General features: G+C 40.8%; 1 protein-coding gene across 2 annotated transcripts in view; it reads right to left on the bottom strand.

Annotated features, from left to right (window-relative positions):
- LOC137268403 (sodium- and chloride-dependent glycine transporter 2-like) overlaps positions 1-15,910 on the bottom strand; it is a 30,790-nt gene that overhangs the window by 6,882 nt on the left and 7,998 nt on the right. For both annotated transcript variants that reach the window (XM_067802971.1, XM_067802972.1), the window contains exons 2-11: positions 11,785-11,924; positions 9,112-9,243; positions 8,155-8,461; positions 6,732-6,864; positions 5,639-5,773; positions 4,582-4,685; positions 4,043-4,167; positions 3,372-3,484; positions 2,333-2,464; positions 402-501 (exon numbers count right to left, since the gene is read on the bottom strand). In XM_067802971.1, the coding sequence (XP_067659072.1) occupies positions 402-501; positions 2,333-2,464; positions 3,372-3,484; positions 4,043-4,167; positions 4,582-4,685; positions 5,639-5,773; positions 6,732-6,864; positions 8,155-8,461; positions 9,112-9,243; positions 11,785-11,905 (1,402 nt within the window). In that variant the 5' untranslated portion in view covers positions 11,906-11,924. The remainder of the gene's footprint in view (positions 1-401; positions 502-2,332; positions 2,465-3,371; positions 3,485-4,042; positions 4,168-4,581; positions 4,686-5,638; positions 5,774-6,731; positions 6,865-8,154; positions 8,462-9,111; positions 9,244-11,784; positions 11,925-15,910) is intronic.

Here is a 15,910-nt window from a genome sequence, read left to right as displayed (position 1 = left end):
GGTCAACATCGCGGTAGGGGGCTGAGCATTATCATGCTGGAACTGTAGACCTGGTCCATGAGCCGCAGTGAAAGGAACGAGTTCAGGGGTGAGCAGCTGTGAGGTTTCCACGGATAACCAGAAGTCAGAAACGGTTGTTCCCACAGAAACCACCCCACACCATGCAACTTCCGCCCCCGAATCTGTTGACTTCCTGTACACAACATTGGTACCGTTCACGACGTCGTCTAGAGTCAAAATATAGGGATCCCATTTCGGATACATAGCTGTTTAATATGATACGTTAGTCACAGCAGGACCGAAATATTGAAGAGGAGACGGAATCATAACTCACTCACTAAACAGGAGGATAGCTCCACGCTACCACTGGTGAATCTGACAATCTCCGTAAGAAGACTCACCATATATCCAGGCAAGAACCACCATCTCCGACATCGCCAGCACCATGACGGATATACTCCCGATGTACCAGTCCATCAGCGTCAGCACATAGATACCACCCTGTACGAACAAGACAGCACTCAAGTTAGTGAGAGAGTGAGTTTAGGTTTACGCCGCTTTTAGCGATATCCCAGCAAATGGGCTTCAGACATTGTACTCATGTGGGGAATCGAAACCGGATCTTCGGCTTGACGAGCACACGCTTTCCCAGGCAAGTTAAAAGTGCATACAACGCAATAATAACAATGCAAGATATCAACAAATTTTCACTGTCTGCTGCTCATATTACAAATGCCGTAAACGGCAAAGCAACTGTGAACATTGAATGGAAGGATCACAAAAAAGGGTTGATGATCAGGTGTTCGCGAAGATCTCATAACAATCTTGTATATGAATACAGAAAAGGCCATGAGGTACGAGTGATTACGGGGAATATGTCTCACACAACAATAGTTTTCGTTTGCAGCCCGAAGATTGTCATTGTCAGTGGTAAAAAACAGGAACGTACCAGTCAAAAGGTTTGTGTGGGACTGATGGGTCAGCTTGCATTATGACACTCTCAGGCAAGTTGGAATTTGGCGAGATGCCGACTCGCTCGATGTCGTTTCCAGCAACACTTCTACCATGTTCAATGTTTACCACTTACAAGTGTTTGTATTAGTCTTGTTGCACGCCCAGATACGAATCCGTCCGCCTTTACCAGGTCATTGACATTGATTGCACCCATCGTGTTACCATGTTTGTTTGTTACCATGACATTTTTTTTAAATTGCAAGACATACTATTGAGTATACGACGCAATATTGTTATGAAGTATAAAACAAAGCTTTTAGTAGCATTAAAATCGAAATCTTTTATGTGTTTTGGTTCTATTTTAAAGTCTCGAATCAGTGCGATGCCAGCACGGACTATTCATCAATGAATCAATGAAATATTTTGAATGAAGGTAGTGGTGTGAAAGTAGGTCTGGCATGCAAAGAAAAAGTACAAATATACGATCGACCAATTAACGCCGAGAATCACTAAACTGCACATTTTTCAAACATCAACGGGGTCTCCTCACTCGCATGGGTGATACTCCACAAACCAAGCCTCACTGTGTTGTGTTGAACTTCCCTTGGAACTATTAGGTCATAGGCCTAACCCTGTGTCTTGCTACTTTGCTGCACTGTAGAGGGTGAAGTCAAAGACTCTCTTGGAACCAATTATAGTACCAATATCACACTGGTACTGCCGGTACCAGCGATGGGTATGCTGCCGACAAATGGAGAATCACTATCAGGGACAGTCATATATAAGAGACCCATTCTTCTAAACAGATTGAACCATACACAGTATCGTTTGCAAATCACTAGGTCCTGGGATTGGTATGCAATACAGAAATAAAACAATCGACCACTTCCCTAAACAATCTCGTGACGACAGTGGTAAAAATGTAGAAGTATTCACCCACAGGTATGTAATTTGAAATGAAAGCGGATGTGCAGTGTTAAAGTTTAAACCCAAACCGTAGAGTACATCAATAATTATATAGGTGGAGAATGTGCCCGTCTGACGCAGGAGATCATTTCGTGGCTATATGAGGCAACTAAGGTCGTGTGGTCAATCATGCTGACTTGGTTGACACGTCATCTTATCCCAAACGCATAAATCGTTACTAAACTGGTTGATCACTAGATTATCTGGTCCAGACACGATTATTTACAGACAGTCGCCATGCAGCGGGAATGTTACTGAGTGCGGCATTGAACAACCAACCAACAAACAAACCAACCAACCAACCAATCAACTGACCGACCTTCTTGATAAAGGTTCAAGGTTGGTGTACCCGCTGAGCATGGTTACGAACTATGAGATGTGAGACAAAACAGAAGTATTAGTCAGTACTTACTTGTGTAACGCACGTCAGCCCTAAAATAAACCCAATCAAACAGACGCTAGCGGTAACCAGGAGCTTCCGGTGTCGGAGGGATGCAGGGAAGGCGTCGGTGAGGGCGGTGACAATGGTCTGGACGTGGACGAACTGTTACAGATATGTTCATTAATTAAAGCACAGCATCTAGATATACTGTGTAAATTCCTTCTATAGTTTAAAACTGTTTAAAATAATTATTGAATTTGCTTTTAAGTGTGATGAAACAATGATTTAAGGATGCGCCAAGAGCATATTTATTTACGATTCACATATTTAATATTTTAAAACATATTTGTTCGGAAACATTATGTTTAATGTTTGGAGCATGTAAATTTGATGTCGACTGGTATTTCGGATGGACTATGTATGAACACTGGATTGTCTGGTCCAGACTCGATTTGATTTTAAACAACATCGTATAACTGTGATACTGCTGAAACTCATGAATGATTTCATATGGCCGTGGGAAAGGTTCTATCGCTTCTACTTCTATGGCCGAGAATTCTCAATTATAGTTTCCCAAATCAAGGGGGTTTTTCGGTCTTTTTATGATCAAAAATAGTCACGTGGATTACCATTATACTAGTATGTAGTCAACAGTATCAAATTTATATAATGGAAACACGTATGACAGGCATTAAGATATTAAGTTTCTGTTTAATTTCTAATTACTTAAGACTAGCATCGATGTCTACTGACCATGTATACACTATAAATTTTGATTATGATTTATCATACTATGAAGCATTCTGAGTCGGGCGTGACCTCTAAAATGATACAAATAAAACCTTAAATGCTAAGACACGACGGCCTGTTCCTTTAATGTGACTGCGGACAGTCTTCACTGGTTCAGTGGTTGCTGATTAAGACGGGTACCGAACCACGGACAAGCAGACCCCGACATCGAGTCACATTTTCAAGTGAGCAGTAAAAAGAGGAATGTTATTTAATGGATACACCAATATCGTCTTTGTCCGAGGTCGTCAAAGACGTACAGTAAAAGGGCAATACCTACCTGACTGTCAAGTCCCACAGTAAACAGCATAAGGAAGAAGAGGAAGGCCCACAACTGCGGCAACGGCATTGTCGTCACAGCATCGGGATAAGCTATGAACGCCAGCCCAGGTCCTGGATGATACGACTCGCATGAACAAGGATCGAAGTGAGACCCGGGTCTAATTAGAAAGGTTGTCCGTCTTTGCCATACTAAAGCACTGTGAGGACTCCTGACCTTTAGCAAGAATAAAGTTCCACGAACAGACTGCACTGTCGAGAGGTTGCGCGAACGGAACAGTCAAGGCATCTGTATGGCGTCGTTTACGAAACAGGTACGTGAGTGAGGACAGTTGTGTCTTTGATTGTACCAAAGGTGGCCAAAATGACACTCTCCATCCAGATCAAGTAGGGACTTCAGTTGTACGTAAACCAAAGGGACAAAAAGTTACACTCCTTTGAGTGACCCTTGGAAGTTAAACAAGGGAGACTTTTCTATGGATACAAAACTGCTTCTTTATTGAAACATATGCAATGTTTCGGCGTAGATGCTCTAACGCAATAGTCAGCTTGACCGTTCAGGGTGATATCTGTAAACCATTTGTCAAAACTTAGCGACATTCGTTTGGAATATATGTAATGAATGAGGTATGGGCAATGCTCTAAGAATTTTCAAACTAATATCAAACTCACCTTCTTTGACTACCTCCGAGATAGGCAGGTTGGACTGGTGGGCCATGTAACCCAGGAACACGAAGATGATGAATCCTGCAAACCAGCTGGTCAGACAGTCCAACACAGGGAGCACCAGAGCATCTCTGAGACAGAAACAGATCGATGGGGCTAGCTCAGTTGGCAGTTCTATAACGCAAATGTCCAAAGTACCGTCACTTTATATAAGAAACAGGAACGCGACAGAACACCAGACATCGACCAGTGTAGATTGTGCATCATAGATCAAGAAAACAATTGCCATGTGGCATAGTATAAGTTGTGAAATCACAAGTCAGCTTTGTGCTTTCCTTGAATGCAAAAACACACGTGACGCATTGAGGAGTTGACACGTGGCATTTATCCAAGTCGTCTCAAATAATCCCTGTGAATATAACAATGTTCATCTTCTCTTCTGGGAAGGAGTCTGGTTAATCTATGAAACGGGGATTCTGTGGTACATCTGGTACCCAGCAATACATCAAGAGACAACAATAAATAATACCATACCCAATCCATACCTGTAACAATTATTGTGGAACTTGTTGTAGCTAGCCAGGGTAGCTATTCCTCCCCAGCCAATGCCAGCTGAGAAAAACACCTGGGACGCCCCATTACGCCACACCTGGAGGAAATGTTCATCTCTTGATCATCTATTTTAATACACGTGATGATCCCTGTTAGAATTAGTCTCCACATTTGTCTTGTTGTAAGAGGCTTCTAAGGGGATCGGGTGGTCAAGCTCGCTGACTAGGTTGACACGTGCCATCGTATCCCTATTCAGATCGCATGATTTTGGTCATTGGATTGCTTTGCCCACACTTAGTAATAAATATACCACCGTTATTTTGCTGTGACGTTTACCAACAAACAAACATATCCTATTCAAGTCATGGTTTACTGGAATAGGCGAAGAGGCATCGCATGGTGACAATTTCTGCATTGTCTGTTGTCATCTACCAGCTGTAATACTACTGAAACAAATATATACTCATGATATAGTCACAGTTGTAAGTCGACTTTGCTTTTAGCAGACATTTCTCATAGATATGAAGGGGTTTGGTCTCTTAGAACTATGAAGGTTTCGGTAGAGGTGAAGCTTGACACAATCTACTAAAACGCTAGAAAAATAGTTGTTTGTAGCTGGCCTCTGCAACATTATGGCTATATGAAGGCGGTCTGAACCAGAAACTCCAGTGATGAACATCGTAGCCAGTTCCGTAACTGGGGTGCATCATGCATGAGCATCATCATCTTGCTTAGAGACCCCCCAAAAAGCATGGATAGCTGAAAAACAATTATATCTCGGATCTTAACAGGTGTTCACAGGTCAGAATGAGCAATGCGCAAGTTTCTCCTTGTTTCAACTCTTTGTATTATGTATTCTCCTTGTTTCAACTGTTTGTGTTACATATTCTCCTTGTTTCAACTCTATGTGTTACTTGCTTGATAACGGCTTCAGTAACACCGAAACGTCGTGAGCATTGATTGCAATAAGTTGAATTTCCATAGAACTTACAATAACATTACTAGGCACCTTCATGGATTTAATAAAATTCATTTATTCTACAGACAGACCTTAGCTTCCAATAGTCTCGTCCACTGTGGTATAGCATAGTATTTTATTCCTTCTAATGCTCCCGGTAGTAACAATCCACGAACAAGCAGAGCTATCAAAATCAGATACGGAATGGTGGCTGCAACGTAAACGACCTGAAAAAAAGTATCAGGCATTAATGACATTAAATTATTAGGCTGATTAAATTTCCTCTTTTTAGCCTGTGTTCACTTATACCAAAGTGTGTCATTAAATATGATTATAGAATACGCATTTACACCCGTTATATGGTAACATATTTCATGAACGTATTCACAAATACGTAACGTCATTACGTTTAAAGCTGACATTCTTTATTACCCACAAGATTATTTTGTACGACTTCGACAGCTGGATCACCCACATAGTGGTTACGAGCAAGCTTTTAAAGTGGTTAAATAGAACTGCCGCCAAACAAACTGCATCGGGGAGATTGTTTGGATGCTTTAATAAAGGTTCTGCAGTGAAACGTTGTTCTGGAAACAGGAGGATTAGAAGTAATTGTAGCCGAAAATATACCTGTCAAGACTATATGTGATGGAGCCTACACTCGAGTTTATGGGTGGTTCTCAAGACGTACATACATTTTCCGTACATGTTTAGGTTGTACAGGAAATAGTGTACTTTACCAAGAACCTTTACGTTTGGGTGATGAGTTAAAGGAATGGACAGACATGTAATTACTTCTTTTATACATGATGCTGACCAACACCATATTAATTACCTTCACACGGATGCTAACTGATTCCGTTTCTTAATTGAATAAAATATATTTTAATCAATCAAAACCTGCAGGATTTAACACGTGTTACCCTTCTGAGCAGACTAACTGCCAATGACTAACTGACTGAAGAACATTTGGCCTGGGTCACTTACTTATCTATAGGCAGCCAAATACACTACTGTATATCAGAAAGATTATACACCTAAGTATATAAGGAAGGTTATACACCACAGTATAGAAGGAAAGTTATACACTACAGAGGGAAGGTTATGCACTACGGTAAGTTATACGCCAATTTTCGGCTGCCATCTGTGGTTCTTGGACTCCACACATACACATAGTAACCCTACCTTGCCCGACGACTTTATGCCCTTTATAAGACTGAGGAAGACCACCAGCCAGGCTACCAGGAGACACGCAAGTAGCTGCCACCGAACACTTCCCACATCCTCGATTCCCGAGGACATCTGAAGCACGTTGTGTCTGAAGTACACATATTAAACGTCATTTCTGATCAAGTAATGCTTTAGGATGAATAAAACTCTGCTGACTTTATTCGTACACGCATGTATGTAATTTTAGTGCCATATACCCTGAAATATAGTTTCTTAATTCCGAGATAATTAACCCTTGTCCGCATATTTTAAGTACGTTATGGTTTGGGTGTGTTGGTAGTATGGAGGGTGTACAGCAAAATGATGGAATTTAGCGAGGCATTACGTAGGACTTGGAGCTTTGTGTCTTGCTTCTGATACGCACGAGTGTATTGGGAACAGTGAGCCATGAAGAAGCAGAAGTCTGACAACTAGTAGTGTAGATCACGTACTTTCTGCGCCGAAGTCTATAGTTCCAAAAGTAGTGTGGTGATCTACCTTCAGTTGTTGGCAATCAGTAGCCCATTTTTATAGCGTATTGTCTTCAGCTAAAATGTTTTAATCTAATTACTAGCTTCTGTGATATTATAGTTAGGTTTCCTGTCATTCGTTAACACGTTTTTACAATGTGCCATTAATTACTACATATTTTTTTATAATTAACCGTTCACCTCACGATATGGCTGAAATATTGCCGATGTGACGATAGATTTTAACTCACTCACTCACTGGTTCCAAAAGAACTGATTGGATCGTTGTAATGTATTTTTCATTGTGTAGGTAAATCTAATGCATTGAAATGCATGTACAGTTTTAAATTGTTTATACCAAGGGCACTGATGAATTCGTGCTGAAACGAATGAGTGGGGTGAGTTTAGTTTTACGAAGCACTCAGCAATATTCCCGCTGTATGGAAGCGGTCTGTCAGTAATCGAGTCTGTCCCATACAATGCAGTGATCAACAGCAGGAGCATAGATCTGCGCAACAGGGAACAGATGACGTGTCGACCATGTCAGTGGGCCTGACCACTCGATAGCGTTAGTCGCCTCGTATGACAAGCATAGTCGCCTTTCATGGCAAGCATGGGTTGCTGAAGCCCTATTCTATCCCGGATCTTCACGGGTCTGGGATACGATGACATGTGTCAACCACGTAAGAGAGTCTGGTCACCCGATGCCGTTCGTCACCCCCTACGACAAGCATGGGTTACTGAAGATCAATATTTTAACCCGGACCTTTACGGGTCCCCTGGAAAGATCTTGGTGCGTTGACCTTGTTACATCCCCTTTTCTTTTATATAGTGTCAAGACCTCGTCATTTATACAGTATATGCCTTGATGTCGGAGTGTGAGTTACAAGCACACTCAAAAATAAAGCAACATTTCTCAAAGGACACACCTCCAGTACTCTTCCGCGGGTGTCAACGTCTGGTTTGTCATGCTAGTCAGCATTGCGTTTGGGGTGTCGGTTGTTCTAAGCTCTAATAATGTGTCTACTTGAGTTTCATTTCCAGAGTTAGGCACATGTGATGTATTGGACTGGTCAGTCCTGACACGACAATGGTCAGTGTTCCACTCGTTATCACACGTGCTCCATGGTAGGACTGAACTGAATGACCCCACGATGTAGAACAGAGTCCAAGCCAGGATGACGTTGTAGTAGATGCTGATGATGGCAGTGAGGACAACCATGCCGTAACCTATACCTGGAACACAGTTAAATTTGTACATGGCGTAGAACATCCTGAAATGGTACATGCTGGAACATGGAAAAAACAGTCACGCTTTTCCAGTTTTGAAATAACACCTACCACAACTTCATTAACGTATCATCCGGAGGCGAGGGTTTCAAACATTTTTGCATTCTATCACTTGATGCAAATCCATATGAATAAAATGAAAAGCAGACATGCATGTGCTGCACGTGAAATTTCTCAAATCGCTCAGGAGTAATCGGACAAAGGGTTAATTTAGTACTTAAACGAAAGAGTGAATTTCTTTTATTAACCACTGTGCTTGTTGCAAAGAAAAACTGATCGACATAGGATGGACTGTCTCAGTCCTTTAATAGTTTGCACCACATATTATTTTTGTGACTCTAGAGTGTCATTATTTTCTCACTGCCAAACATATCCACGTGCCATAGTATCAACCTCGAGAAGAAATAGAAACTGCAAACAGAAACGAAACAAAAAACATTACACGAGAAATATCTGCTGCTGATTGTACGATTCTGGAAATATGATAGTAAAACATGATGTATTTAAGTATCAAAATTCATATTTTACACAAAATTTTAATTATCGGTAGAATATGACACGTATGACATGAACAATGTTGGAAAACGAACACTGACCTTGAAACAATGGGCAGATAATCCACACTCTTCCGGGTCCGAGGTTGGAGTACTGAGGGTACATCAGCTCTAAGAAGATGGCTGGCATTCCGCATACAAACATGGCCAGGAAGTAGGGAATCAGGAAGGCAGCTGACATGTTTGGGGAAACATACAAAAATCACGTTTGTAATGGTTTTAATGGAAATTTAAATATTGAAGTGCACCTGGGTGTTTATAAAATTACGCCCCTAGTAAACGATATTATGTATTTGTAGCGGACCACCGAGTCTGACTGACCGAGTTAGTTGAAATGTAAAGTAGCACTTAAAGTGAGTGAGTTTAGTTTTACGCCGTTTTAGCAATATTGCAACAACATCACTGCACCTGAAATGGGTTTCACGCCTAGTACACATTCGAACCCTGCGAGACGAGCGAACGCTTCTACTACTAGCTACCCACCAAGGCTATGGCAATAACCAATACATACATCTCTGCATCCACGTCATGTAATCGTGTATTCGCTCGGCGTGTTGGGGATGGGGCATACGCGCTCGAACGGAGCTTTCCGGAACTAATATCAGCGGACATGGAACTCATTTCTTCAAATTGGTCCAATTTCGGGCAACGCTTCTAAAGATGAAGAACCCTTCACATTCTGTATTGTAATGTTAGTAGTTGGGTCTGTAGTGCAAGGTGGTAACGTGTATTCTACAGCTTTTGTTATTAATCAGATCTCGACCATACAAACAACATAATGCTCAACGCGTTGCAGGGGCACGATGACACGCACTCAACCCAGTCACAGATTCTCACCATCTAATTCCAGTGTCTGTTTGAGCTAATATGCTGAATAACAACGTCTTGTTTTTAGCACAGAGCGCAGTTTCGGTATAGATATCTACACTGTAATAAAGCTAAAAGTGTCTACAGCCTATTATTTATACATATATAAATTATACATAGTGTGTTGTGGATGTAGGGCCGTCTCTTGTTCTCGTGGGTTTCCTATTTTCGCGGTAAACACGTTTTCTGCCGAGATCGCCGATGCGTGATACTTAGCGGTTCTTTACATCACTGACCGATAACTAGTCTGTGAATTATCCCTGGGCAGTATAAGTAAACTTAGTCTCAGGGTATTTCGTTACACTCCACCACTGAGTCTAACAAAACCTAGTAGAAGGTTGCGTCAGGTGACCTTTGAGCAACCAATGACTGTCCAATCAAAAGCGAGACGGTTAAATAGATTTAACCAATCAGACAACGGCTATTATTTATGGATCGGGGGGACTTTCAAAACATTCAGGTCAGTGACACAGATCTCTCCGCAAACAAAAATCCGCATATAACAAAGTTATTTGACCTGCAGTATATACGCTTTGGGTTTTCTGCTGACATGGTTACCATTAGCTAATATTTCCGCAAGATAACAAGATAACAAGATAACATACATGAATATTACTATTCTCAGCGACTGTTTACTCACCGTTGTCATGGTTTTACGTACGCAGTGTGCATCACCCGGAAGCGAGCGCACACTAAATAGCATTCGGAATCGTTCGGGTACGAACCTTTTCGAGATAAAGATATGTGCGAATGTGCACTCGCGATTTGGTAAGCTGTGTTCTGATTGGTCAGTCTCAAAGGTTACCTGACGCGACCTCCCATACGGTTTTGTTAGACTCAGTAGTGGAGTGTAACGAAAAGTACTGAGGATAAGTTTACTTGGACTGTTAATTATCAAAATCTTGCAATGTAACGAATATTCGAGAGTTTTAACCAACTTGGAAAAATCGTAACTTTCCCCCGCCCTTTTCGATAAGATTCCCCTTCCTTACACCTAATCAGGGATACTCTACAACCTCTATATAGGCTCCCTGACCTAATGAACGTTACTTTCTCGTTATGCCGCGAGAACAGGAGACGCCTCGAAAAGTCAGCGGCGGTCGACCATGTTTTTCATCGAGCTCAAGTGCGATAACACACCTGACGGATCAAGCAGTTGATAGATGTAGATGTTAAAGGGGGGATCTCTTCATTTAAATACAACAAGCATACATACGAAAGGAACTGTTTATATTATTTTTTCAGCCGATATCCAGAAGTACCGCGAGAACAGGCGACGCCAGTATACGAATAACAAACAGCAAATAGGGAGTAAACTGATAAAGTCTACAGAATGAGTATTGTTATCCATAAAGTCATTGCCTTTATTTTTTACTCACCAATTTCTTGAAAGCTAATGAAACAAAACCATCTGTTTGGGTTGCTTGAGGCCTAATGCGGCATATGATTAACAATCGGTGCACTGAGCATACTGTCAACTGCATATATTCTCAACTTGCTCTACAAAACCCAATGTCCACCTAGTCAGTAATGTGCAAGTCAGCATGTTTGTCCGGGTTTATCCGACATTGTAGGACGATTGGCCAACTGTCAAAGTTGCCTATGTAAAGGTGAGTGAGTTTTACGCCGCCTTTTAGCAGTATTCCGGAAATAACACGGCGAGGAACATCAGAAATGGCCTTCACACATTGTATCCCGTATTTGGAATCGTGCACGGATCTTCAGCGTGACGAGCGAATGCCTCTATATGAAAGAAACGATCCATTTGGCACCCCCCATTATATAAATAACGTCTGGTCTACTTCAAGATTTGTCCATGTGGGTTCTATCATACGGCAGCACACTCACCACCTCCACTTTGAAAGCAAATGTAGGGGAACCTCCATATATTCCCCAGACCAACCAGAGAGCCTATCATAGAGAACAGAAACTCCAACCAGTTGGACCAATTCCCTCGATGTCCAGACATTGTTGTTCACTGCCTCAGTCTGAGAAAAAAGAACAGAAAAGAACATAGGTTTGACAAAATATATCATGTGATCGCCCCAGTCATTCCATTCATCGCCAGTGTCCTAACCTTTACCAAGATGCGTTATATTGTAAACTAAGCAAGCGAACAAATTCAGTTAAATGACGACAGTTTCACGTTTTCACGGATGAACATACCGGAGGTTAATCTGGTACAAAACAACCTTAACACGACGGTTGCTGTAAATCAAAGTAAGACTGGGATCTAAACGATCTCCTCAGTACCAAGATCTCTTTGTACAACGCCCCCACGTTTACAGCAGGGATCTACAGGCTATGCCGAGTCAGGTGTTTGAGCCGCGTGTAGATTGAATACATTATCAGTAATTACAATGCCCACACAGATCCTCCCACTTTGTGTCCCGACTGCTTCAGGTGAATATCCCAATTCATCGAGTGTAGGAAGTTTCACGGTGATCGACACAGAATGGCTGCGTATCGCACCCGCTTAACAGATGGCGCACACAACTCTTCAGTGTGGAGTTGATGTTCACTACCTACAAAGTACTACGACACCGATGGAGACGATCTAATGATGATCTTATGGTCTGCACTTAAATAATTAGAGCTTAATTGTTGTAATGATATGTGAAATTGAATTGAGGTAACGGGATCTGTACAATATCTATGCACATGCAATGAGGTCACCGAGCAGAAATGTGCATGTAATCTACACTCTCATTCTCCACTAACGGGAGAAAATACCAAGATTTTGTGTCGTTTCACACTTTACACCACCACATGAAATATCAGTTATTGTCGACTTCCATATAACAGTGTGAGACCTGTCCTTTTTATAGTTAACAAATAGCAATGTTTCCACATTTTCTTATTTTATAGCTGTCTAAAGTCGAAGGAATGTATCAAACACCATTTAGGTAGATAAAGTCTGTCTAAAATCGCTTCTGCGGTTAGCGTGAGCTAAATTATTGTCTTATATGCTGCCCACTAGCTGTGTGTAAAACATCAAAGCCTGAAATATGATTTTCTCCAAAGAACTTTTACCAATGACATCCAGTGATGCCGTCGGCACACAAGTGAACACATACGCTACTGGTACTGTAAATACTGCCTGAGGTGTAACTGATTGTTGATAATAAAAACTATTATCCAAAGAGGTTGAAGGCCTACAGAACATAACATGGTATTTGTTTCACCAGTGTTGTGTAGAAAAAGCAGGCAAGCTTCTTACTGTGGTAGACAGATGATCATTAGGCACAAGTTGACTAAAGGTTGACCGGTTCATATAAGCAACAATACCTGAATCACAGAAATAACCTCTTATGTGATAAACTTGACTCATAGTAAAGAAGCTTCTTAATGTGACAGATATGCTTCATAATGTGATGCACAGGGTTTTCAGTGTGATAGATAGACTTTTTGATGTGATAGACAGGCTTTCGTAAAGGGATAGACAGGCTTCTCAATGTGTTATATAGGCTTCTTCATGTGACAATCTTTTTTGGTGTGATAGACAGGTGTTTTAATGTGACAGGCTTCTTAATGTCATAAACAGTCTTCTTATTGTGATACATCGGCTTGCTAGTGTGATTGACAGGCTTCTTAATGTGAGAGATGGACTTCTTAATGTGAGAGATGGACTTCTTAATGTGAGAGATGGACTTCTTAATGTGAGAGATGGACTTCTTAATGTGAGAGATGGGCTTCTTAATGTGATAGACAAACGTCTTGATCTTTTTAAACAGGTTTCTTAATGTGTCGGACAGGCTTCTATAAACAGTCAGACTCCTTAATGCGATAGACAGGCTTCTTAATATGATAAACAGGCTTCTGTTTATAAATGCAGAAGACAAAAGAAACGCCATATGCTTCCAAATGGATCGGATAATGCATGTTTTATTCCGAACAAGGCATACATTTGCGATCACAAGCATTTCCAATATTTCATGTGTATACTGTCGTGAGCAGAACAGTAAAAGTTAAAATCCCGAAATTTTACCATTGTGTTTTCTGTGTGTTTAAATATACGCATCGAAAATCTTATTCAACATGTTGATCGAAAAGATTAATTTCATATTGTCATGGAAATTGTTCTTTTCAATGGGATGTTCTGTATGAGTTGTATTCAAACAAGCCCAATTGTCTATGTCGTAAATTATGCTTGTGACTGTATGAATGTTGATGTAATATCATCACATAAGATCAAATAAACACCACAAGTAATTATAAAACAAAGGCAATTATTCCTATACAATATTGTATTTACAGCAAAATCCAATTACAATAAATAAAAATGGACCACCAGTTATTATTCGTGCTAACCATAGTTCACTTTACTCATCTCAAATAATATACACAGTCAATGGTCGAGACTAAAAAGTGTATATCGGACAGTTCGTAATATAGTTTTGTGAATAAATCTTGGTGATGCAATACTACCTAAGACCGATCTTGAAGTTCACCCAAGGCACGGATGCTAGACATCCCATAGCAACCATTGGATCTGGACCTGTGGTTCGCGCCATCTCAGATTATCTGCCCCTAATTCCAATTGACCAATCTGATATGTTAAGCTGGTCCAGACCCGATTATTTGCAGAACGCTACATATAACTGGAATATTGTTGTGCATTGTGTTAAACAACAAACAAGGTAGCTTATTACGGCATCGGATTAGAAATTGGGTAAATAAGGTGCCAAGAAACATGTGCCGGTCTTAAATGAACCGTATAATATTAGACGTGGTACCCAGCACATTTGGTAAATGACGTGAAGGCTCATCACTGGAGTGTGTTGTAGATAAGGCGTCCGCTCGTCATGCCGAAAACCCGGGTTCGATCCCCTACATGGGTACAGTGGTTTCTAGTGTTTGTGACACGATAGTGCTGTAGTATTAGTAAAGTGACGTAAAGCCAAAGTCACTCATTCACTGGAAGTCTGTTCAAAACAATATACATGCTGTCCTTTCGCGGTATTTAGAAAGGTATTACAAGAGGCAGTAGAAATCAGAAGACACAAATTGTGACCAAGGTGTCTACCTGCCAAGCGCGTGGGACCTATTAATTAACTCATGATGGAGGTTTGATACATGTGAAGTCACTTATCTCTTCGTTCTCAGAAGTAATCAATAATCATTGTGTAATTAGCAATCACTATGTATTAACTGTCAAGTTTAAAAGCTGGTATAAATTCATCATCAATGTGTATTGACTTTCAAACTGTAGCATAAATTCATAATCATTATGTAAGTAACAGGTCATTGGTAAAAAGCAAAAGCCTTATACTGAATAAAAATCTGTCTGTAACAGGTCAAGTGTTTTAAAACTACACTTATGCTATACCCTTCCTTGTGATTGTGATTCCCACAGTCATGACGTCATAGAGGTGACGTCATAGCATCAACTGTCAGTCCACCTGATGAATGGGTCTGAAATGACCCCGAAACGTAGTGTTTCAAAGAATTAAAAAGACGATTTATCCATAAAAGATCTTTTGTTGGGATAATTACTGCTACTCCTGGAGATAAGTGAAGGTGAAATGACCCGAGAAACATCTGTTCCAATGAATGTATTTTTTGTGAAATATCTAATTCATTGTTTGACATTACACATCGGAAGGTTGTGTTATACATGCATTTATTCATAGATATATTAACACATATATTAAAGTACAACGTGGCGTTATGAGGAAAGTCGTTTGTCAGTCTTGCTCTCTTGCGTTATCGTGTTGGTAGACCATGTCATGTGGTTCTTGCTAGATAAATGGCTACACAACTTGTCGCAAAACTTTACCGATGCATTTTCGAGAATGTCTGATGAATTAGTCGTTGCACCAATGTAGTGACTGTTTTCGGGTGGAACTGAATGTTCTGACAATGGTGATGTTGTTACCTCCTCATCAGTGGTTTCACAGCAGTTTGAAGGAGCACGTCTGGAGCTCGTCGACATCATATAGAAGCCACAAAACAAACTCTTTCCAACTGTACT

Source organism: Haliotis asinina, chromosome 16 (genome assembly GCF_037392515.1).
Source record: "Haliotis asinina isolate JCU_RB_2024 chromosome 16, JCU_Hal_asi_v2, whole genome shotgun sequence".
In the NCBI taxonomy this organism is placed as follows: domain Eukaryota; kingdom Metazoa; phylum Mollusca; class Gastropoda; order Lepetellida; family Haliotidae; genus Haliotis; species Haliotis asinina.
Note: the sequence above shows the minus strand (reverse complement) of the source record. Positions and strands in the feature narration are given on the sequence as shown.